Here is a 24,955-nt window from a genome sequence, read left to right as displayed (position 1 = left end):
GTTTATCTGTTTCTTTGACCTGTCCCAAGCAGCATGGTGAGCACATGATGGTCCAAAGGAAGCCCAAGAATCCAATCAGATCTGTTCACAAGGGGCCTAGATCATGTGAGGTTAAACTTTGAAACCCTGGTTCCTTCCTCCCCCGCTTGTATGTCTTCCTAGCCCTTCAGAGCAAATGGCAGGAGGTGGAGGGGCTGTTTGCATATACTCTGGCCTGTGGTATGTAGGTTTTGGGATCTAAAATGTTACAGGTTTGTGTGGAAACATATGGCATGCCTCCTAACCCCACCCTAGGACAATAACTCAGCAGACATCTTGTCCAAGAAAGATGCTTCAGGTACATAAAAGATTGGTGACGCTTCTGAAAGAGTTTCTGCTCTCTAGTCTGTCAGAAAATGATCTCATGAGGGTAGGTGTGGGGGTACACACCTTCAATCCCAGAACTCTGGGAGGCCAAGGCAGGCAGATTGCTTGAGCCCAGGAGTTCAAGACTAGCCTAGGCAACAAAGTGAGACCCCTAACAAAAATTAGCCAGGCATAGTGGCGCACATCTGTAGTCCCAGCTACTCAGGAGGCTAAAGTGGGAGGATCACTTGAGCCTGGGAGGCAAAGATTGCATTGAGCCAAGATTGCGCCACTGCACTCAAGTCTGGGCAACAGAGTGAGCCTTTGTCTCAAAAAAAGGAAAAATCTCATGGAGAAAGAAGCTGGGAGCTCTTGGGGTTGGTAATGGGGTACAGAAAATCTTACTACGTTGGGATTAACCTTTGTTGGGTAAATAAAGGTAGCAGACCAGTGTGCAGTGCTGTGTGTGGAGGAAATGATCTCATGCAGGTTCCCAGGAGACATCCACCTCCCCTTTAGACCATAAAGCCCTAGCTTCCCAGCATCAAAAGCAAGCCCAGCTGACCCTCATCCCTGTTTTCTGTTTCCACTAGGATGTTCTGCTGCTTAGCCAGTTCATCCGGCCTCATGGAGGCATGCTACCCCGAAAGATCACAGGCCTGTGCAGGGAAGAACACCGAAAGATCGAGGAGTGTGTGAAGATGGCCCACCGAGCAGGTAGAAGGCCCTCAGGACCAAGAGGGGTAGAGGGCTGCAGGAGCTGTCTCTCCCCACCCAGCTGCCCCATGTTTTGGCCCCTCCTGGAAGAAAATTGGATATCCAGAGTGTTAATTACACTCACTGCCCAATGCCAACCTCCCCGCTCCCTTGGGCTTTCTCTCTGGCCCCCTTAGAGCTGCAGAGGGAACTGCAAAGACTGTCCCCTCTTCCCTCCACTCAGGTCTGTTACCAAATCACAGGCCTCGGCTTCCTGAAGGAGTTGTTCCGAAGAACAAACCCCAGCTCAACCGGTAAGCCAACCTGGGGTGAACAGCCTGAGCGTTCTGCAGGCCCGCAGTCTTCACTGGGGAAGCTGTTTGCGGGAAATCATCCCACAGCTCAGGAAAGCTAGAGTGCACCTTGCCTGTCCGTTCCATACTCTGCCAGCTTGGCACCCACCCCCATCAGTCCACCCCTGCTGCAGTCTTTGCTTCTTCTGTTGCCTTCTTTGCTTGCCTCAGCCTCTTTCCTTCCCTGTAGGGCCCTTAGCAAAGGGGCCAGGAGGGTAGAGGCTTGCTAATCCCTCGTTTATGACATCACACTGGGTTGCTATAGGGATGTCAGTACCACTGCAAGCTTTCAGTATCCTAGCTCTCTCCAGCGCTGGGGTTATTAGAGGGCAGAAGGCCTTAGAAATGGGAGGGCTTCCTGGGTTAGCGTCACTGAATACAGCTGTGCAGGATGCACATTGGACAACTTCAGGACAACATCCATGTAAACTAGGTCACAAACAGTGCTCCCCAGGGTTGTACAGTTAATCTACACCGCGCCATGTGGCAGTCCAGGAGGCCCTAAGTTTATATAGAGAAGGAGAGGACGGCCCCCAGCCCCTGGAATCATTCAGCCTGCCTTCTAGTCTAAGCAGGACCCTGTAGAGCGAGAGCAGATTCTTGTCTAACGTTCAAGCAGCTGTCCTATTGCAGGCTCCCTTCATCCTTCCTCTCTGACAGCAACACACTCACATACTCTTAGCTCTGTAGTCTCCTCTTTAGAGAGTAGAGCCAGGTCTGTAAAATAGATTTGAGGGGGTTCTTCTCCCCTACCAATGGCCCTTTCCTTCTGTCCAGCTAGTGGTTCCCAGACTGGACTGAGGAACATATTAAGTTGATGCAAAAGTAATTGCAGTTTTTGCCCTTTTTTAAATTTAATTGCTCTCTGTAAGGTATCAAAGATGACTGATGCAAAGAAAGACACCTCAGCCCCCAGCAAACCTCCTGGGCAGATCCCCAGCAGAATTCAGGCATGGAGGGTAGGGGGGTGCAGGATGTGGGAATGCAGGGCTTCTTCCTGGTATCTTATCTCTCTGTCCCTGGAGGCTAAGTCAGAGCTGGACCTTTACCAACACCATGCCAGCACCCTGGCTACATGCCCACCTCTACCTGCACCCCCCACATTGCTAGCTAAGCCATCTGCCAGCAGCTCTTGGGGAGCAGGACATGCTAACCTCTTCCTGTGTCTCCCAATTGTGCTATGGACCATTTGGGAGTTGAGCCCACCCCCCTCTGGCTTTTTAAGAGACAGCAGCAGGCCTGAGGACACAATCCATGCTGCCTCAGGCCTTTGAAGCTAGGCCAGGCGCCCTCCCATACATCCGGCTTCCTTTAACGTGACACAGGATTGATGATGTGTGGGGGCTTGTTGGTTGCAAAAGGCCACCCTGAGCGGGAGGGGGAGTTGAGACTATGAAGGACATTGATTCCCTTGCAGAGGAGTCTCGTTCCATGCTGCCATGCATAGGTGCAGGCTCTGCTGGGACCTGGTGGATCCATGCTTTGTCTGCCGCTGTGTCCCTCCTCTTGCTGCCCCTTCAAGAGAGGTAGGAAGGGGCTGGTTCTTGCCAGAGCTGGGGTGTTCCCAGAGAGCTGGCTGGAGGCCACCCATCCCACCCCCTGCCAGTTGGCTGCTCCACGTGGCACAGGCATCAGGCCCAAGGCCAGCTAAAGCCCAGCTTCCCTCTCCAAGGCATGGGAGAAAGAACAGCTCTAGGGCAGTAGCTCAGGAGAACCTGGTCAGCTTATCCTCTGCAGTCCCCACATTTCAATGAGCACCCCTTCTGGGGAGCCTACTCTCCTACCCCATCTCTCATGCACCCCTCTGAAGCCTGGGAGAGGCCAGCAAAGGGGCCATCCCTGGTCCCCTCCCTTTCTCTTAATCTTCTGTCACCCAGCACCACAGACCATGGAAAAAGCAGTCCCTGTAGCTAGCCTCCTTCATAGTCATCACCCTGGCCAGGGCAGTGACAGCTCAAGGAAACAGAATAGGCACCCCTCCTCCCTGCCCAGCGTACGCTTGGAGTGCAGGCCAGCACCTCCTGAATCTTCCCCTCACGCAAGGCTGGCAGCAGCAGACCAAGGTCCAGCAGAGTTCAGTTGAACTGCATAGATCAGCAATCATTTTTTAACTTTTTAAAGAGTTTTTAGCCAAGGTTATTGATTTTCTTTTTTTTTTTTAATAAATAAGTGTTTTCTTTGACAGTCTCTAGAGATAGCTGGGTTGAGCCCCAACCTAGAATGGAGGCAGGGGAGGATTCCTGGCCTTTGTCATAGCTGAGCTTTCAGAATGAAGGATGGGCCTTTCTGGACAGGATCCAAGTTTTATTCTGGACAGACTAAAACCAAATCCCAGCCAGCATGAGCCTCTTTTCTGGGAACTATCAGGGCCCTGGCCATCCCGAGAGGAGGCCAAAGGTCCATGGGTAGCAGGCATCTTTCCCCACCCCCCTCCTACTTACAGGAACCTTCCTGGGCTAGGGCTGTGCCCACAGGCCCTTACCACTTGGTTCCCATTACAGGTTGGGTGAGAGGCAGGGTTACCTATACCAGTTACAGTACCCTGGGGAGTTCCCTGAAGGCTGGGGTGGCTGAGTGAGCCAAATGGGGAAGAGTAATGGGTTCCTCCAGGCCCTTACATCAGCTCTTCTCACCCTATGGCTGAGGCCAGAGAGGAATGATCTGCTCAGGCAGTTTCTTCCTCCTCCTTTTGCTCAGCAAACACACACAAACATTGACAATTAGGAGGATCAAGGGAGCGCATGGCTCTGGACTGCCTGACCCTGGCCACACAGGCTTTCAGCAGCAAGAGCCCAGCCCATCTGTTTACAGGACACCCAGCAGTTACTCCCAGGAAAATCCCTGCACTTCAGGAAAGGGAAACTGGTGAAAGGATTTGCTTGCCCAACCATGGCCTGGCCTGAGGACGCAGAGCTCCACTCTCCCAGTTCCAGCTAGGTCCCAGCCCTCACAGGCATGTCTTTGTTCTCCCTCCACAGGTACCTGACGCGCTGGGCTCCCAAGTCCGTCAAGCCCATCTACAAAAAAGGCCCCCGCTGGAACAGGGTGCTCATGCCCGTGGGGTCACCCCTCCTGAGGGACAATGTCTGCTACTCAAGAACACCTTGGAAGCTGTATCACTGACAGACAGTAGGGCTTCCAAAGTTCCTCTTGCACCTGTGCTGTGGAGTAGGAGGCCCACTCACAAGCCCTCGGCCCCAACTATACTCCTGTCCCACCCCACCACGATGTCCTGGCCCCTCCAACATGGATGGACAGGGGACAGTGGGACAAACTTCAGTATGCTTGGCTTGCCCAGTAGCAATGCTGAGAGCTAGAGGCAAGCAGGGCAGTTGGATCCCTTGGCAGTTGCTGTGGGGCTTGGGCCATGCTCAGTGCTGAGGACAGGAGTTTTGCCCAATGAAATGTCATAAAGTAGGCTCATGGGCTTACCCACTGGATGTGTGCTCATTGTTTGGGAAGTGCAGGGGCACCTGGGCACATTTCAGGCTGGGTGCTGAGCACTGAGTCACTGATCTCTTGTGGTGGGGCCAATGAGTCAATTAGAGGGAATTCATGGGCCAAACAGATTCTATCCTCTTTATGACAGCTGTGAGCTCCTTAGTCTGGGAGAGCCGCAAGGAGCCAAGGAGGGATTCCTGGCACACTTGCCGCTCTCGTGTGAATCCAAGAAACTGCCTTCTTCAAAGGGGCCCTGATTGTCACCTTCTCCCACAGCCATTTACACCCATCATTGTCTAGTATCTTTCATCAGCACATTGCAACCCTCTGCCGTTTGGTTTAGAGATGAGTTCCCTGGCTCAGTGGGCCCGTCAGAACCTGGAACCAGACGATGATGGAGATAAGAAGGTAGGACAGAACAACCAGGCCAAGTTCACTGAAGCTTAGGAAAATCATGTTTAGACTCTTTAAAAATCCAGGCTGGCCCCTTCTATAGCATGAAGGGCAAGTCCATGTTCTTCTCACCAGTGCCCACATAGATGTAGCCATAGTTCCTGGTGCGGGGAGCATGATAGAAGGTGAGGCCTGGCCAGAGCAGGCTGCGCAGTACCACCAGGGCGTTGCCCCTCTCCATCTGGATACTCCAGGACCCTGGGAGGAGACGGGGAAAGACCCTTTAATTCTCCAAGGTGCTTTACTCCAATTGCCTTTTAGCCATTATTATTTTCAATTTAAGAGCGTGTCGCCCAGGCTGGAGTGCAATGGCGCAATTACAACTCACCGCAGCCTTGACTCCTGGGCTCAAGTGAGCCTCCCACCTTAGCCTCCAGAGTAGCTGGGACCATGGGCATGCACCACCACACCCTGCTAGCTTTTTTGAATTTGTACAGATGGAGCCTTACTGTATTGCCCAGGCTGGTCTCAAACTGCTGGGCTCAAGCCATCCTCCCACTTTGGCTGCCCAAAATGCTGGGATTACAGGTGTGAGCCGTCACACCTGGCCGTTTTAGCCATCTCACTGCTCTTAAAACCACTTTCAGAGAGAGGGCAAAGGAAATGAAGAGGTGAAACTCGAACCAGTCTGTTTCGTTTCAGTCAGCAAGTCTAGCTAAAGGTTGAGTCGGGGAGGAGGCTGAATCCACAGGCAGAGGGGAGTTGGGCTGGGCCAAGGGAGACACCAGCTCCTCCCACCCTATACCCAGTGCAGTCACCAGTTCTAGTGTGGTTTGCCCCTACTTGCCATTTCACTCTCTTTCCCCACTCCCAGAAGCCTCTCCTGAGTTGGATTAGACCAGACCAGGAAAGGAAGTCTCAAATAGAAGTTTGGCTAGTTTAGGCCTCCTAGCTCAATGGCCCTTTCTGGCAGCTGGTAAACTGGGAGCCATCCTTGGTGGGAGGGGACTTGGGCTGCCCCTAATGAGCCTTTGTCCTGGGTTCTGCCCTGGTTTTTGCCTCCCCACACAGGAGCAGCCCTGCTAAGGGCTAAGTCGTGCAGCCATGAAGACTTGGCTGGAAGGGCCTGATTCAGCTCCAGAACTGAGGGAGGGAGCCACAGTGTGGGAGGAAGGAGCCTGGGAAAATCGCCTCTGGATGAAGATCTGGGGCTTCTATTCCCCTGCGCACTGAGGCCTCTCCCAGCCCAGCCGCAGCCCTGTTCTGGGCCCTGCCAGAAAGGCAAATGCTTTGAAAGTTTTGGTGTTGGACCAGCCAGCCATGCGCTGAGAGCTGCTCTGAAGCCTTCATCAGCTGCCAGCTCAGCGCGGCGGCTTGGCTCCTGCTGCTCCAGCTTCCCACGGGCCACCTCCAACCATGGTCCACCCTGGTCACGCCACACCCACCAGCCTCACAACTCAGTCCCCACCCACTGGGGACCACCCTTCATCCAAGAAACCTGATTGCCAAGAACCCCTCATCCTCATGGCAGCTCAGCCCTGCTCAAAATACAGCCGCCTGCCCAGGTCAAAACCAGAGTTTTCTGGGAGTATATAGTTTGACCGTCCCTGGTCCTGCTCAGGGAGAAGCCAGTCACAAAGCTCACTTTAGCACCAAGTGCCATCACCCATGCAAAGGATAATGAAGTCAGATTCACGGTGCAGACCTGTCAGCTCTCCCAGCCCACAAACTGTCCCTTGGCCCCTTGAACTAAGACCAGACTGCCTTAGTTCAAGGCAGATGAGACCAGACCTTATCTGTCTTTGCCTTCCCAGGGAGGGCAGCTTGCAGCCTGCCTGGGCCAGATGCTGCCCTGGAAAAAATGGAATCCTGGAGTCCTCCAACCTAGACCCTTCTCAGTTCATTGTTGCCAGCACCTTGGCATGCCTGGGCAAGAGCTGGGTCCTGCCCTTACACCAGCTTGCCAACCTAGGCTTTGGCCACCGCTTACCTCGGTAGATAATAGGGGTGGGGGGCACAGAGTGGGAGGAGCAGTGTTCTTGGGTAAAGTGGCCCAGGCCTGTCAGGAGGGGCTCCTACCCAGAGAGCAAGGAGAAACTGGCAGGGGAGCTAAAGAAAGACAGTGCCCCCACCAGGCAGGGGGCAACATCGTGCAGGCGGTAGGGTGCTGGTGGAGCGTGGTAGTGGCATGTGAGGGGCCAGCCGGAAAACAGCACTGCCTCCCTCACATTCCTGTCACACTCCTGTCCTCTCATCGTCCCAGGCTCAGCTGGTCGCCCAGGAAACACACAGGCTCTTAACGTGCCAGGAGTCACGTAGCATCTACCTGAAGAGCCAGGCACTTGCTGTCAACTTCACCCACTTTCTTACTGCAACTGCTGAACAGGCTGAACCCAGCCAGCTGCTGTCACCGCCTCCAGGACTCGGGGGAAAAAAACCCTGCGGCCCTGGTGCTGCAGGTTCACAGCCCCTGCTCTCGCCTTCCCAAATCCCTCCTGTCCTCTAGCAGCCACTCTCCTCCAGAAGCTGTTTTGAGAATGTGATGGGTACAAGTTAAGTCAGGAGGGGGCCCTGCAGGGTTTCCTGGGCCCCCAGGGTCTCACCCACCTTGCTAATAGGGAAACCTCAGGCTAAGGTGTACTTACTCTAATTACCTTCTCCTGCCATCCTGGAAGAAAGGCTGCTCTGGGATTAAGATTGAGGGAGAGTGGGCCAGGCTGGGGACCAGGGCTGTCCAGGGGCAACAGATGGCTTAAACCCTCTCAGATGAGTACCAACAAAATTTTTGTCACACAAAAAAAATGGCCATGGGTTTCCGGTGGGAGAGGCACCCCCACCCCCTACAAGGGCCACAAGATAGAATCATGTAATCCTTAGAGGCCCAAGGACAGAGGAAGAGGAGTGAGGCACCCCTGGCCGCCAGTGCCCTATCAAATGTCTGAGCAGCAGAGTCAGGCCCCATGGCCCAGAAGGCTGAACACTTGGTCAGCCAGGCTTCCAAGAAACTGGGATAGCAAGAGCCACCTGCACACATCCCTAAGGGAAGGCTGACCCTGGGCATCATGTTCCCCCCACCACCACCATGCATGCCTCACTTGCCCCCTTCCTAGTCCTCAGCCACCAGCAGCAGCAGCTTTCAAAGGCTGCTTTCTAGGCAGGCAGGCCCCTTGCTGCCCTCTGCTGCCTGAACTAAGCATTGCTGCTGAGAAATTGCTTGGGAAGGAGCCCCAGTCTGACTGCACCTGGCAATTCTGAGACATCCACTCCAACCCAGAGTGGAGCAAGGAGAGGAGCTGTGCCCTCCAGCCCTCCGAACTACCTCCCAGGACACCGATGACCCTGCTTGCAAGGCACCTTCTAGTTTACATTTCCCTTTCACATCCTCTTTCATTTGATCTTCCCAAACCTCAGAGGCAAGGGAGGTGTCTTAGTCCAAGGGCCATCACAGGTGACTGTCGTAGCTTGCTCAGTGGCTATTTGCTGATAGAGTGGATGGTTAGGGAGCTTCAAATGGCAGGATACTACCTAGAAATCTAGCCCCCTGACTGGGCACGGTGGCTCACGCCTGTAATCCCAGCACTTTGGGAGGCAGAGGTGGGAGGATCACCTGAGGTCATGAGTTCAAGAACAGCCTGGCCAACATGGTAAAACCCCATCTCTCCTAAAAATACAAAAATTAGCCAGGCGCAGTGGCTCAAGCCTGTAATCCCAGCACTCTGGGAGGCCGAGGCAGGTGGATCATGAGGTCAAGAGATCAAGACCATCCAGGTCAACATGGTGAAACCCCGTCTCTACTAAAAACACAAAAAAATTAGCTGGGCATAGTGCCACATGCCTGTAATCACAGCTACTCAGGAGGCTGAGGCAAGAGAATTACCTGAACCCAGGAGGTGGAGGTTGCGGTGAGCCGAGATTGTGCCATTGCACTCCAGCCTGGGTAACAAGAGCGAAACTCCATCTCAAAAAAAAAAAATACAAAAATTAGTCCGGCGTGGAGGCCTATGCCTGTAATCCCAGCTACTTGGGAGGCTGAGGCAGGAGAATCGCTTGAACCCAGGAGGTGGAGGTTGCAGTGAGCCAAGGTTGCAGCAAGACTTAAAATTATGTGTGTGTGGGCCGGGTGCGGTGGCTCAAGCCTGTAATCCCAGCACTTTGGGAGGCTGAGGCGGGTGGATCACGAGGTCAAGAGATCGAGACTATCCTGGTCAAAATGGTGAAACCCGTCTCTACGAAAGATACAAAAAATTAGCTGGGCATGGTAGTGCATGCCTGTAGTCCCAGCTACTCAGGAGGCTGAGGCAGGAGAATTGCCTGAACCCAGGAGGCGGAGGTTGCGGTGAGCCGAGATCGCGCCATTGCACTCCAGCCTCAGTAACAAGAGCAAAACTTCGTCAAAAAAAAAAAAAAAAATTGTGTGTGTGTGTGTGTGTACTCCTGACGCACAGCTGCATCTATATGCCACCTGGCTGCAGCCCAAGTTTGGAGAACTCTTAGTCATTGCCCTGGATCCAACAGGAGGATGGTCCTGCTACCCCAGAACCAGCTACGCACTCCCATAGAACATTGCAGATCCCTGGATATGGCATGACAGCTCATGAGGACAATAGCCCTCCCGCCTCCTCTTTTCAGCCGAGGCATGTCTTATCACTTCAGCCAAGGGCCAAGATGCTGAGCCGCTGGCCTACCTCATGGACACAGAGAGCAGGAGTCCCCAGGAACAGAGCCAACTAAACCATACCTGCTCAGAAGTCACCCTGAACAATTGCCTCAGACCCTGAAAGGAAACAATTATCCTCACTGACCAGAAAACAGCTGCCAAATCCCATCCCTCCAACCAGTCCTGGTGTCCCAGGGAGCTCTTCCTTGGGGTTTTGGCCCCAATTAGCAGCCCGGCGCAGCTGCTGTCTGCCTGGCAGGGGAGCCTTCCAGCAGCTCAGTATGCTATTTTCCTAACTGATAAGGAACTGGGGAGGAAAATCAGAGCTGTCTGCCCTCTGACCATCCACACTTCCACTCCATCGCCATGGCTCTCATCAAACCATCAAGAGAAAAAGGTGGGCCTAGGCTGGGTGCAGTGGCTCACGCCTGTAATACCAGCACTTTGGGAGGCTGAAGTGGGTGGATCCCTTGAGCTCAGTTGTTCAAGACCAGCCTGGGCAACACAGTGAAACCTCACCTCTACAAAAAATACAAAAACTAGTCAGGCATGGTGGTCCATACCTGTAGTCCCAGTTACTTGGGAGGCTGAGGCAGGAAGATCCCTTGAGATCAGTTCAAGACCAGGCTGGCCAACATGGTGAAACCTCGTCTCTACTAAAAATACAAAAAATAGCCAGGCATCGTGACACATGCCTATCATCCAGCTACTCAGGAGGCTGAGGCAGGAGGTTCACTTGAACCCAGGAGCCAGAGGTTGCAAGTGAGCTGAGATCGCACCACTGCACTCCAGCCTGGGCAACAGAGAAAGACTCTGTCTCCAAAAAAAAAAAAAAAAAAGCCAGGCTGGGTGCAGTAGCTCATGCTTGTAATCCCAGCACTTTGGGAGGCCGAGGTGGGTGGATCACCTGAGGTCAGGAGTTCAAGAGCAGCCTGGCCAATTTGGAGAAACGCTGTCTCTACTAAAAATATATATTTTTTTAAGATTAGCCAGGCATGGCTGCAGGCACCTGTAATTCCAGCTACTCCGGAGAATCACTTGAACCCAGAAGGTGGAGGTTGCAGTGAGCCGAGATCCCGCCATTGCATTCCAGGCTGGGTGACAAGAGCAAGACTACATCTCAAAAAAAAAAGACTTCAGTGGAGGAAGTAACTGCAGATGTGGTAGAAATAGCAAAAGAATTAGAATTTAGAAGTGGAGCATGAAGATGTGACTGAATTGCTGCAATTTCATGATAAAACTTAAATGGATGAAGGGTTGCTTCTTACAGATGAGCAAAGAAAGTGGTTTCTTGGCTGGGCGCGGTGGCTCAAGCCTGTAATCCCAGCACTTTGGGAGGCTGAGGCAGGTGGATCACGAGGTCAAGAGATCGAGACCACCTGGTCAACATGGTGAAACCCCATCTCTACTAAAAAAATATAAAAAGCTAGCCGGGCATGGTGGCGTGTGCCTGTAATCCCAGCTACTCAGGAGGCTGAGGCAGGAGAATTGCCTGAACCCAGGAGGCGGAGGTTGCAGTGAGCCGAGATTGTGCCATTGCACTCCAGCCTGGGTAACAAGAGCGAAACTCCGTCTCAAAAAACAAAAAAGAAAGTGGTTTCTTAAGATGAAACCCACTCCTAGTGAAGATGCTGTGAACACTGTTGAAATGACAACAAAGGATTAAGAATATTACCTAAGCCAGCGCAATGGCTTACACCTGTAATCCCAGCACTTTGGGAGGCCCAGGCAGGCAGATCATGAGGTCGAGATGGAGATCATCCTGGCCAACATGGTGAAACCTCATCTCTACTAAAGATACAAAAATCAGCTGGGTGTGGTGGCGTGTCCCTGTAGTCGAAGCTACTCAGGAGGCTGACAACAGAGCAAAACTGTTACAAAAAAAAAAACCCTGGGAATACTGGGTGCTGTAGGCTTTTGACCGGGCACGGTAGCTCACGCCTGTAATCCCAGCACTTTGGGAGGCCAAGGTAGATGGTTCACAAGGTCAGGAGTTAAAGACCAGCCTGGCCAAGATGGTGAAACCCCATCTCTACTAAAAATACAATAAATAGCTGGGTGTGGTGGCAGGCACCTGTAATCCCAGCTACCTGGAAGGTGGAGGCAGAGAACTGCTTGAACCTGGGAAGTGGAGGTTGCAGTAAGCCAAGACTGTGCCACTGCACTCCGGCCTGGGTGACAGAGTGAGACTCCATCTCAAAAAGAAATTCTACTGTGGGTAAAATGCTATCAAACAGCATTGCATGCTAGATAAATATTTTGTGAAAGGAAGAGTCCACTGATGTGGCAAACTTCGTTGTTGTATTTTTTTTTTTTTTTTTTTTTTTTTTTTGAGACAGAGTCTCACCCTGTTGCCCAGGCTGGAGTGCAGTGTGGCATGATAACAGCTCACTGCAACCTCTGCCACCTGGGTTCAAGCAGTTCTCCTGCCTCAGCCTCCTGAGTAGCTGGGATTACAGGCACCTGCCATCACGCCTGGCTAATTTTTGTATTTTTAGTAGAGACAGGGTTTCACCATCTTGGCCAGGCTGGTCTTAAACTCCTAAGCACGTGATCCACCCGCCTCGGCCTCCCAAAGTGCTGGGATTACAGGCGTGAGCCACCGCGCCCAGCCCATTGTTGTCTTGTTTTGGGAAACTGCCATAGTCACCCCAGCCTTCAGCACTCACCACCCTGACCAGTCAGCAATCATCAACATCAAGGCAAGACCTTCCACCAGCAAAAAGAATAGATGATTAGTACTGTTATGAAATAAAGAATTTTTAATTGTTTTTAATGTTTTTAGACATAATGCTATGCTATTGCAAACTTAAGCTATAGTATAGTATAAACACAACTTTTCAAAAAATGTGTGACTCGCTTTATGTGGGTTTCCTTTATTGTGGTGGTCAAGAACCACCAACTTTCATTATCTCCAAGATGTGTTTGTTTTTTTTCTTTTTCTTTTTCTTTTTTTTTGAGGCAATGTCTCACTCTGTCACCCAGGCTGGAGTGAAGTGGTGCAGTCCTGGCTCACTGAAACCTCCGCCTCCCAAGCTCAAGCAATTCTTCCTACCTCAGCCTCCCGAGTAGCTGGGATTACAGACGCATGCCACCATACCTGGCTAATTTTTCTATTTTTAGTAGAGATGGGGTTTTGCCATGTTGGCCAGGCTGATCTTGAACTCCAGACCTCCAGTGATCCACCCACCTCGGCCTCCCAAAGTTCTGGGATTACAGGTATGAGCCACCACACCCAGCTAGTGTGTTGATTTTCATTTGAGTCCTTATGATGTGTTAGGCACTGTTATAAGCATTTTGTACATGAGTTAACTCATTTAATTCCCACATCCAGGTACTCACCAGGCCTGGATGCGAGAATTAAATGCTTAGCTTCCAAGATCAGATCAGATTAGGCACATTCAGGGTGGTATAGTAGTCCATTTAATTCTCATAACAACGCAGTGAGGTAGAAAATATCAATTCTCCCCTTTTAGAAATGAGAAAACTGAGGCACAGGGAAATAGAGGGATTTACATGAAGTCACACAGCTAGTAAGTGGCCAACAGCCTGAATCCACAGCCCTTGCCATCCCCACCCCCATCCTGAGATCCTGTCTAGCTGGGTCATTGGCTGCTCTTCAAAAGTGTTTCCCCCTACAGATGTGGGTGACTATCGTCCTGTGGTTCCTATTATCGTTTAAACTGTGTTGTTTACTTAACAATACAGTTTCTGCCAGAGCCATGGAGTCTAACACTTGAACACTTACTGCGTCCTTGGGTTTAAGTCTCTGAGCCTCTGTTTCTTCATCTGTAAAATGGGGATAAAATAGGCTGGCTGTGAAGATTAAAATGAAATAAGGCATGGCAAGAGCTGAGTACAGTGCCTGGCACACAATAAGCAGTGTCATGTTTCTTTTTTGTTTCTTTTTAAGAGACAGAGTCTTACACTGTTGCCCAGGCTGGAATGCAGTGGCGCAATCCCGACTTACTGCAACATCCGCCTCTCGGGTTCTAGCAATTCTCCTGCCTCAGCCTCCCGAGTAGCTGGGACTACAGGTGTATGCTGCTATGCTGGGCTAATTTTTTGTATTTTAGTAGAGGTGGGGTTTCACCATGTGGCCCAGGTTGGTCTTGAACTCCTGAGCTCAGGAAATCCACTTGCCTCCCAAAGTTCTAGGATTACAGGCGTGAGCCACTGAACCTGGCAGCAGTGTCATGTTCCATGAATTAGTTGTTACTGTTGTCATTATCATTGCCATCGTCATCATTAGATCCCTCTCATTCTCAGGAACACCAAACAAAGGAAGAGAAAGAAGTAGGGCACTGAGTGTGTGCCTTGGGCCTGGCCCCCAGTGGCCTAGAGCCTGGCACCTGAATTGGGTCATAGCATCCGAAGACTCTACGGGAGATGCTCAAGGGAAGGAAATGGGGTCTCAGTGGCCCTGCTAACAACTGCTGGGTTTGTGCCTGGGCCAGGTAGGCCCTACAACAAAGGAAGGCCTCTGAAGCTGTATGTTTTAAGATTTTAAATACTTTCTCCTATGTGTATAGTAGAAAGCAGATGCACAGAACTTGCCTTAGTAGGTGGTTTGCTATTCAGTCAATCAACCCCCACTTACATGTGCCAAGCATTATATCCAATCCCCAAATCCCAGAATCCCAAAAGTAATAGTTCAGATGTAAGTATGGTTAGTATTTTCAGGGATGTTTGGGAGAGTATTTCCAACCTGCCTCCATTCAAGATTGCTATGAAAATCAAGAGACAGAGATACCTCCACTCTGTGAAAGCATATGGAAATCAATCCTACCTTCTGTAATTCAAGAACATCCATCAAGTGTACACTATAAGCTCTAGGCCCTGGGAAAGCCCCACCCTCAAAAACCCATGGTGAACCACCAACTCCCACTAGGCCCTTGGTTCCAGTCTCCGAGGAGAATGGCAGGTGGCATGGCCCACTGCTATGACCTGAGGACAGATCCCATGGCCTCAAGGTAACGGACTATTAACCTTTGGGGACATCGTGCTCCAAGGAGTCCATGAAATCCAAGGAGGGGTCCAGGTCAGCCTTCTCAAGCAAGGTCTTGTTCTTTAGCTCAACAGGCTCCCTGAAGTGGAAGTAGGAGCTGAGCTTCTTGGCCTCAGACAAGGACAGTCCTAGAAAGAGGTGGCAGGCAGGAAAAGGATCATTAGCCTAAAACCCCCCAGCCCCCTTTCTCTCTGCATTGGGACCACATGGTGGGACTTGCAAAAGACCTTGTCAACCACTGACAGACAGCTGAAGGAATAAAAGGGATAAGCATTCCCTCAGTCCAAACTTAGACCAGATCCTGCCATAGAGTCCCCCCAGACGCAGTGGCTCACACCTATAATCCCAGCACTTTGGGAAGCCCAGGCAGGTAGATCACCTAAGGTCAGGAGTGTGAAAGCAGCCTAGCCAACATGGCGAAACCCTGTCTCTACTGAAAATACAAAAATTAGCTGGGTGTGGTGGTGGGTGCCTATAATTCCAGCTACTCAGGAGGCTGAGGCAGGAGAATCATTTGAACTCAGGAGGCAGAGGTTGCAGTGAGCCAAGATCGTGCCATCGCACTCTGGCCTGGATGATAAGAGCAAAACTCAAGAAAGAAAGAAGTGGGCCAGGTGCGGTGGCTGACACCTATAATCCCAGCCGTTTGGGAGGCCGAGGCAGGCAGATCATGAGGTCAGGAGATCAAGAACATCCTGGCCAACATGGTGAAACCCCATCTCTGCTAAAAATACAAAAAATTAGCTGGGTGTGGTGGCACACACCTGTAGTCCCAGCTACTTCTAAGGCTGAGGTAGGAGAATCTCTTGAACCCAGGAGGCGGAGGTTGCAGTTAGCCAAGATTGCCTCACTGCATTCCAGCCTGGGGACAGAGTGAGACTCCCTCAAGGAAGGAAGGGAGAGAGGGAGGGAGGGAAGGAGGGAGGGAAGGGAGGGAAAGAGACAGGAGAAAGGGGAGGGGAAAGAGAAGGGAAGGAGAGAAAAGGAGGAGAGGGGAGGGGAGGGTCCAAGGAGAAGATAGGAGGAAGGAGATAGGAAACAGCAGGTAGCCCAGACCCATGTAAAGCCCTGGGACCAGGAGACTATACGCTCTTCCACTCCTCAGCTGAAGAGAGTCAGGCACCAGTGACTGGGGAGCCCATACCGACCACCGGGGCCAGGTCACTGGGCACACCTTCCCAGGTGATAAGGTCACAGCTACTCCTTCTTTGATGAAGTGTGAATGTCCCCCTGCTGGACTCCTAGACATAAGTTCTACTGTCTGGGAAAAGATACCCTCCAGGCCTTGAGAGGGGCCCCAGAGAACTCACCTTCAAAGGTCCGATTGACATGGGTGGGTCCAAAAGGGGTCTTGAAGAGGGCGCCTCGGGGGATGATGGCCACAGCCTTGTCAATCTGGTCAATGACATACACTAAGCGGGTCTCTTCCTTGATCTGGATCTGAGGAGACAGGAGAGGAGTATCCTGCCAGGGCACTGTGCCCATCCACCCCAGTGCAAGGTCCCTCTGCATGGCCATCTCACCTGCATCACCGCAGTGTAGTGGACACCAGAGCCACAGAGATCATGCCAGGCAAGCCCTCGCCTTCCTATCAAGATGTTCTTCCTTTCTATTTGTTTATGTTTTAATTTGTAACACATACAGGTGGTCTGATATTCAAAACTAAAAAAAGGTAGTCTTTCACCCCAGTCCCTGAGCCCCTAGTTGCCCTAACTGGGGACAACCACCATTGAAGGTTTCTGATGCACTCTTCCAGAGGCATACCATCCTATCAGCATATTTAAATGTTGCTTATTTTGCCTTTTAAAAATATAAATATAATCATGTTCACTGTAGAATATGTGGATAATAGAGAAAGACACACCAAAAAGAATTAAAACCACTCAAAATCCTACCTCCTAAAGAGAATCACTGATAACATATTGGTATACTTTCTTCATGGTTTTTTTGTTTGTTTGTTTTTTGTTTTGAGACAGGGTCTCATTCTGTCACCCAGGCCATGTGCAGTGGCACAATCATGGCCCACTGCAGTCTCAACCTCCCAGGCTCAGATGATCCTCCCACCTCAGCCTTCCCAGTAGCTGGGAATGTAAGCACATGTCACTACACCTGGCTAACTTTTTTTTTTCCAATTTTTTATTTAGTTAGTTTTTGAGACAGAGTCTTGCTCTGTCACCCAGGCTGGAGTGCAGTGCATGAACTCAGCTCACTGCAACCACCACCTCCTAGGTTCAAGTGATTCTCCTGCCTCAGTTTCCTGAGTAGCTGCGACTACAGGCATGCGCCACCGCACCCAGCTAATTTTTGCATTTTTAGTAGAGACAGAGTTTCACCATGTTGGCCAGGCTGGTCTTGAACTGACCTCAGGTGATCTATCTGCCTTGGCCTCCCAACGTGCTGGGATTACAGGCATGAGCCACTTGCCCACCCAATTTTTGTATTTTTGGTAGGGATGGGGTTTCTCCATGTTGCCCAGGCTGGTCTTGAAGTCCTGGGCTCAAGCAATCTGCCTGCTTCAGCCTTCAAAGTGCTAGGATTACAAGGTGAGCCACAGTGCCCAGCCCTCTATGCATATATTTAAAGCAAAATTAGAGTCACAGTTTATATTGTTTCATATTCCTTCTCTTCAGTTTTACATTATTTCCCAAGCATTTCCCCATATCATACCCTTTTTACAGAGATGATATTTAGTTACAATTACTATCTAGGGCAACCCTGAACAAAAGGATTTCATAGAGATTTTGTGGAAGAGCTTGACAGAGAAAGCATGTCAATTTAGGCCCCTAGAGAGTCACTGGGTCACCTATTTGCCATAGACTACCTACTTGAACGATTTACAAAGGAAAGGTAGACACTAAGCTTTATGTGCTGAGGCCAGGGTCTTTAATTATGTTACCTAATTTAATCTACACAAGCCTGCAAAGTAAATACAGTTATCTCAATTTTACAGAAAAAAAAATAAGCCAGGCACAGTGGTTCATGCCTGTAATCCTAGCACTTTAGGAGGCTGAGGTGGGAGGATTACCTGAGGTCAGAAGTTCAAGACCTGCCTGCCCAATATGGCAAAACCGCATCTCTATTAAAAATACAAAAAATTAGCTGGGCATGGCGGCAGGCGCCTGTAATCCCAGCTACTAGGATTCTTCCAGCAGGAGAATTATTTGAACCCGGGAGGCAAAGGTTGCAGTGAGCCAAGATGAGCCCCTTGCACTATAGCCTGGGCAGGACAGCAAGACTCAGTCTCAAAAAGAATGGGAAGGCTCTTTAAGGCACTGATATAGAAAGAGCTCCAAAATATATTGTTAAATGAAAAAAAGCAAGGTTCAGAACCATGTGTATAACATACTGCCATTTGTTTTGTTTTGTTTCTTAAGATAAAAAGAGAATATATGTAGGTATGGTGTTTGTTGAGGCTTATACTTGCATGAAATGTCTCCAGAAGCAGCATCTAGAAATTTAATGTGAACTCAGGCCAGGCACAGTGGCTCAAGCATGTAATCCCAGTGCTTTGGGAGGCAGAGGTGGGTGGATCATCTGAGGTCAGGAGTTCGAGACCAGCCTGATCAACATGGAGAAACCCTGTCTCTACTAAAAATACAAAATTAGCTAGACATGGTGGCATATGCCTGTAATCTCAGCTACTTGGGAGGCTGAGACAGGAGAATCCCTTGAACCCAGGAGGTTGAGGTTGCAGTGAGCCAAGATTGTACCACTACACTCCTACCTGGACAACAAGAATGAAACTCTATCTTAAAAATAAAATAAAAGTTAATGTGAATTCAAATGACCAGGGGATTTTTTAAAAGGCAGATGCCTGATGCTGGGGCCCAAGATTCTATATTTCTAACTCCTAGGACATGATAAAGCTTCTGATCCAGACACTACTTTGAGCAGAAAAATTTAGACGCACACATACACATATGTACACACACATGCACATGCAAAATATGTCAGGCTGGCATGGTGGCTCACACCTGTAATCCCAAAACTTTGGGAGGCCAAGGCAGGCAGATCACCTGAGGTCAGGAGTTCGAGACCAGCCCTGGCCAACATGGTAAAACCTGTCTCTACTAAAAATACAAAAGTTAGCTGGGCTTGGTGTCAGGTGCCTATAATGCCAGCTACTCCAAAGGCTGAGGCACGAGAATCACTTGAACCCAGTAGGCAGAGGTTGCAGTGAGCCAAGATGGCACCACTGCACTCCAGCCTGAGCAAGACAGCGAGACTCTGTCTCAAAAAAAAAAAAAGTTAATGTCCCCTAAAACAGAGGACCTGTGTGACTGGTGGACAGAGATAGCAGGAAACTTTACAATACTCCTTTTTATACCTTTGGATTTTGAACATCTGACATACTGTTTCGTGAAATGAAAACTGATACTAAAATATGAGAGTCTGTGCACATTCCCTGACCCCAGAGTATAGCACAGAACACCACCTCTCCCAGTCCTCACCCCAGAACCTACCCACCGCCTTTATCCAGTTGCTTAGGAGCTAGCTGTGTGGCTTTGGGCACGTCACTTAACCTCTCTAAACTGGCAGAATGTCCTCTTCTCTACAACCTGGAAAGTAATGTACCAACTCCATAGGGTTTTAAGGATGAAAACAGATGATACAAACACAGTAGCATGGTGCCTAGCAGCACACCCAGATACTCAATAACCAAGGTGGCATAAAGGTAATAATAACAGTCGCCAGGCATGGTGGCTCATGCCTGTACTTCCAGCTACTTGGGAGGCTGAAGCAGGAGGATGATTTGAGCCCAGGCGTTTGAGACCAGGCTGGGTAACACAGTGAGATTCCTGTCTCAAAAAAAAAAGGGGGATAATGATGGTACCTGTTGCCATAATTTGGACTGGGCTGGGTTCTGGATGAGCCCAGGCCCTCTTTTAGGCCCTCGTCCTTCCCTCCTCTTCACTCACCACTACTTCTTCTTCAAAGACCTTTTCGCCTTCATTCACCTTCTGCAGCTCAATGTGTTCATACTCGTATGATGGGTCCCCCATGAAGCGGCCCTTCACCACAGACGACTGCGCCACCATCTCCTCTGTGGCAGGGGGCAAGAGGCTCCACTCTGTGCAATTCAGGCTGCCAACAATATTCACATTACCCCTGGATTCCAACTCCCTGCTCACCCAGTCTTCCTACTATCTTCCCTTCTCTCTAGTCGGTTAGGCCCAGGAAAAGCTGTTGAAATTGTGATCTTTTCTCCCAGTGCTGTAGTGAGACCTTTAGAAGTGGTGGTTCACGCCTGTAATCCAAGCACTTTGGGAGGCGCAGGCAGGCAGATTACTTAAGGTCAAGATTTCGAGACCAGCCTGGCCAACACGGTGAAACCCCATCGCTACTGAAAATACAAAAAATAATGGGGCATGGTGGTACGTGCCTGTAGTCCCAGCTACTCAGGAGGCTGAGGCAGGAGAATCGCTTGAACCTGGGAGGTGGAAGTTGCAATGAGCCAAGGACCCACCACTGCACTCCAGCCTGGGTGACAGAGTAAGACTTTGACTCAAAAACAAACAAACGAAAGCTCCAAGTGCCAATAGTGAACCCACCCTCATATGTATAAGCAGATTCAATTTCATTCATTCCATATGTGCTGAAATTAAATGAGCCTCTTCCTAGATATCCAGACTGAAATTCCAGATGAGTTTCTGATAGCTGAACTTTCTTCGGTTATGGGGACCCATGTTTTGGTGGGCCCTAAATTCATGCTCAGCCTGCCCACTGAATCAACAGCACAACCATTTCCTCCCATTTCTCAGGAATGCCAGGCCTATGCTCAAGGACTTCTCATTTGAGGTCTTCAGGAGCACTCACCAGGCCCACCGGCTCCCTTTTTTCTCATTTCCTGCTGCTAGGAGAGGAGGTCCTTCCCATTCCTCTCAAATACACCCTGGGCCTGGGTCCCCAGCCTGGTCTCTGCTCATCCTCCTGCCCTTTACTCTCCACCAATTCCCCTCAATATAAAAACTGCTCAGCCTACTAAAACAGCAGCCCTCCAAATCTACGTAGTTCTAGAAAACGCTGTTCCTGTCCTTCCCTCCCACTTCCCCAACTCTCAACAATAATCTCAGAACAACAATTGCCCTGTGGGTGCCTTTCCTCCCCCTCCTTTTCACTCTTCAGCCTACTGCACTGTGATTTCTGCCCCTACCACTTCAAGAAACTGCTTAGGAGAAGGCCATGACACCTAACCGCCAACAAATGCATCTCCAGTTCTATTTCCTCTGACATCTCCCTTTCTCCTCCTCCAGGGCCTCAGGCATTTCCAGGGACCTATTTTCACCCCTCTTTTCTTTCTGCAGTCTTACCCACCTGCCTTCCAGAGCCCCAGCTACTGCCTAGTCAGTAACCAGAATCCAACCACTTCCCACCACTTCCACTGCTCCCACCCTGGCCCAAGCCACCTACTACCTAGATATTGCCGTAGGCTTTTAACTAGTCTCCCTGCCTCCACATCTATTTCCCCTTCGGACTAGTCCCACCCAACTGTTCACACCTAAGCCAGATCACGTCACTCCTCTGTGGAACCTTCCAATGGCCTCCCATTAAGCCAAGTCTTGCAATGCCCGCAAGGCCCTGCATGATGGCTTTCCACCCCTCACCTCTCTGACCTTGTGTCCTACAACACTCCCTTCACTCATTCCTCTCTAGCCACACTAGTCTCCATAGGGTTCCACAAACACACTAAGCACACACCTGCCTCAGGGCCTTTGCACTTGCCTAGAATTCTCTTCCCTCAGATATTTATTATAGCTCATGCTCTCAGTCACTTCAGGTGTCTTCTCAAATGTGACCTTATCAAAGAGGCTATCCCTGATCCACCTATTTAAAATAGTGGTTTAAAATAGTACCCCATCCTGTATTCTCTGTCCCCCTTAGCTTTTAACATCATCTGACATGTAATAGATGTGTGTTTAGCTATTGTCTATCTCCCCTTCTCTGCCCCCTAAACACACACTACAATGTAAGCTCCATGAAGACAAGGACTTCATTTACCGCTGAACTCCTGGTGTCTAAATCAATACCTAGCACATGGTAGTACATAGTAGGTGCTCAGCAAATGCTTATAGAATGAAATAAATCACAAATCTCTATCTTCAGTTCAGTTTTTTCTTCTGTATTCCAAATGCCTTCTTAACACCTTATAACTCAGGCACCTCACACCAAATTCACTATGTCTTCCCTAGTCCTGCCCCTGAATTCTCTCCTGAGTGGTGCTAGTATTTACTTATTTAGTAGTCTAAGCTAGAAGGAGGACTCAGCCTCGACCTCTTCTTTACAACCATCCTCCTCCAATCAGTCACATGTACTGACAATTCTAGCACTTAAATCTTTCCAACCCATCCCCTCCTCTGCACTCCCTCAGCTACCTCTACCTTTCAGGGTTCATTCTTATAAACACTACAATGAACTCCTAACCACAGTGCTCACCACACTTTCAGGCCATTCTGCCCTCTGTGATCTGAGCAGGCTCTTCTTGCAAGCCCCTCAGTAGTTCCCCATGACCTATGAACAAAGTTCCATATCCTTTTGCCTCATGAACCAGTTCTATACAACATTGTACTCCTGTTCTCCCAAACACTCTGAGCCTTCCCCAGCCAACAAGTTTGTCTAACTGTTCCCTCTAACTGCCTCAAAACCTGCCTGTAGTATACCTGCTCATCTTTCAATCTTTCAGAACTCAATGCAAGTTACTCCCTTAGTTACCTTATTTGGTTTTTCTCTAGAATGCCCACCTTGGTCTCCCTTTGTGTACAACACAGCATGCTGGAATTGCTGATTGACTCATCAGTTTTCCTCCCTAGGATGTGAAATAACTCAGAGACAGATGTACACTGCCATCTTAGCAACCAAGTTTAGCATGGGGTGCACCCAATCAATGTTGTATTGATACATGGATAGATGAATGAAGTCTCCAACTACCTGCAGCCTAGGTGAACTGCTTTATTTTACTTAGTTATTTTTTGAGATGGAGTTTCACTCTTGTTGCCCAGGCTGGAGTGCAATGGCGAAATCTCGGCTCACTGCAGCTTCCACCTCCTGAGTTCAAGAGATTCTCCTGCCTCAGCCTTACAAGTAGCTGGGATTGCAGTTGTCTACTACCATGCCCAGCTAATTTTTTGTATTTTTAGTAGAAACAGGTTTCACCATGTTAGCTGACTAACGTGGTCTCAAACTCCTGACCTTACGTGATCCGCCCACCTCAGCCTATTAAAGTGCTGGGATTACAGGTATGAGTCAATGTGCTGACATTTTAATTTTTTAAGTTTATTTATTTATTTTGAGACACAGAGTGTCACTCTGTTGCCCAGGCTGGAGTGTAGTGGCTCAATCTTGGCTCACTGCAAACTCCACCTCCCAGGTTCAAGCAATTTTCCTGCCTCAGCCTCAAGAGTAGCTGGGACCACAGGTGCCGCCACCATGCCTGGCTAATTTTTGTATTTTTAATAGATATGGGGTTTCACTGTGTTAGCCAGGATGGTCCCGATCTCCTGACCTTGTGATCCATCCACACCCAGCTCAGCCCCTCAAAGTGCTGGGATTACAGGCGTGAGCCACCAAGCCTGGCCTTTTTTTTTTTTTTTTTTTTAAATAGTGATGAGGTCTTGTTATATGGCCCAGGCTGGCCGAATGGACTGCTTTGTAAGGTAGTAAGTTCCCCTATAGTCAAAAAGAGGCTGGCCAGTCGTGGTGGCTCACGTCTGTAATCCCAGCACTTTGGGAGGCTGAGGCAAGTGGATTACTTGAGGCCAGGAGTTTGAGACCAGCCGGGGCAGCATGGTGAAACCCTGTCTCTACTAAAAATACAAAAATTAAAATAAATAAATAAATAATTAGCCCGGTGCGTTGGCTCACGCCTGTAATCCCAGCACTCTGGGAGGCTGGGGGGGGGCGGATCATGAGGTCAGGAGTTCGAGACCAGCCTGGCCAACACTGTGAAACCCCCGTCTCTACTAAAGATACAAAAAATTAGCCAGATGTGGTGGCGCGCGTCTGTAATCCCAGCTACTCAGGAGGCTGAGGCAGGAGATTCGCTTGAACCCGGGAGGTTACAGTGAACCGAGATTGCGCCACTGCACTCCAGCCTGGGTGACAGAGAGAGACTCAATAAAAGAAGAAAGAGGACGGGAGGGGAAGGGAGGGGGAAAGAGAGGAGGGGAGGAGAGGGGAGGGGAGGAGAGGGCGAGACTGGATGGTCTTGTATGGTAGAGACCAGGGAATTTTCCCCAGCTCCCTCCCCATTCCGCATTCGTTCTCTACTTCCAAAAGTGCCTCCAGCTGCAGAGCAGACACCCCCATCAAAGAGCACCACCCACTCCTCCGGGCGTCTGACCCTTCTCCAAACCGAGCCAGGCCCAACACTTGGCTAGCACCTGTCTTCATCTCCAGGTCCGCATTTTCCAGAAACCTTCCCACTGCCTCCCCTCCGTTCTTGACCCTACCTCTCTTCTGTAAACCATCTGCATCCAAGTTTCTCTTGGCCTCTTCAGGAGGAAAACAGGTCTTCGCAGGGCCCCGCCCTCCGGGACCTCGCCCGTCCGTTGCCGCGCCCCCTCAGGCTCCTCCCCAGCCTCAGATTCCGAGACATCCCAATCCCCACCCTTTTCCTCCACCACCCCTCGACCGTCCCCAGGCCCGCCCCTCTGGCCCTGCCCGATTCCACTCACCTCAGCTCCCGCCCACCCCTCTCTTGGCCCTATGGGCCCCGCCCCTTTCGATTGCTAAGACCCGCCCACTCCCCCGTTTCTCCAGGTAGCCACTCTCTGGGGTCCGGCGGCGGCCCCGCACCAAGGGCCTCCTCACCTGTAGAGCGTCTTGCGCGGTGCGAGCTGGTCCTCACTCAAGCCCTGCGCGATGTAGTAATCGGCGACCAGGCCGAGAATGCGGCCCCAGAAGAGAACCCGATCGTAGCGGTAGTCGCGCTTAACCAGCAAAAGAGACGTGAGCAGCGAGGCCCGACGGTCCGGGCTGAGGCCCTGCCCACTGCCAGACGCCAGCTCCAGCGACAGCAGGAGGCTCTCGGCGTCCATCAGGCTTGCGGCTCTGCTCAACGCGTCT

The 24,955-nt window shown here is 50.5% G+C and overlaps 2 protein-coding genes across 8 annotated transcripts in view; one reads left to right on the top strand and one right to left on the bottom strand.

Annotated features, from left to right (window-relative positions):
* MRPS18A (mitochondrial ribosomal protein S18A) overlaps window positions 1-4,825 on the top strand; it is a 19,675-nt gene extending 14,850 nt beyond the window's left edge. The window contains exons 4-6 of the mRNA XM_002746592.7: window positions 939-1,062; window positions 1,286-1,355; window positions 4,373-4,825. Coding sequence (XP_002746638.1) covers window positions 939-1,062; window positions 1,286-1,355; window positions 4,373-4,517 — 339 coding nt within the window. The 3' untranslated portion in view covers window positions 4,518-4,825. The remainder of the gene's footprint in view (window positions 1-938; window positions 1,063-1,285; window positions 1,356-4,372) is intronic.
* Window positions 3,534-24,955, bottom strand: RSPH9 (radial spoke head component 9). Of its 7 annotated transcripts, none has more exons than XM_054254022.2 (7): window positions 24,701-24,955; window positions 19,813-19,978; window positions 16,204-16,333; window positions 14,875-15,021; window positions 13,634-13,701; window positions 9,106-9,186; window positions 3,534-5,486 (listed from the first exon to the last, which is right to left on the bottom strand). In XM_054254022.2, the coding sequence occupies exons 1-7, from the start codon at window positions 24,925-24,927 to the stop codon at window positions 5,175-5,177; spliced, it is 1,131 nt and encodes a 376-aa protein (XP_054109997.1). In that variant the 5' UTR covers window positions 24,928-24,955; the 3' UTR covers window positions 3,534-5,174. The 7 variants fall into 7 exon arrangements, with proteins under 7 accessions (XP_054109997.1, XP_035151627.1, XP_054110000.1 ...); XM_035295736.3 differs by having other exon boundaries at window positions 13,634-13,674; XM_054254025.2 differs by lacking the exon at window positions 24,701-24,955 and adding an exon at window positions 24,340-24,562.

Source organism: Callithrix jacchus, chromosome 4, assembly GCF_049354715.1.
Source record: "Callithrix jacchus isolate 240 chromosome 4, calJac240_pri, whole genome shotgun sequence".
In the NCBI taxonomy this organism is placed as follows: Eukaryota; Metazoa; Chordata; class Mammalia; order Primates; family Cebidae; genus Callithrix; species Callithrix jacchus.
Note: the sequence above shows the minus strand (reverse complement) of the source record. Positions and strands in the feature narration are given on the sequence as shown.

Bases quoted from the DNA above. Each gene is read 5' to 3' on its own strand.
- RSPH9 (XM_054254022.2), bottom strand. From the start codon at position 24,927: ATGGACGCCGAGAGCCTCCTGCTGTCGCTGGAGCTGGCGTCTGGCAGT. The intron at 16,334-19,812 runs GTGAGTGAAGAG...CTGTCTCCTCAG, and splicing joins TCTTTGAAGAAGAAGTAGTG to ATCCAGATCAAGGAAGAGAC. The intron at 13,702-14,874 runs GTTAATAGTCCG...TAATCTTCACAG, and splicing joins GGAGCACGATGTCCCCAAAG to CCAGCCTATTTTATCCCCAT.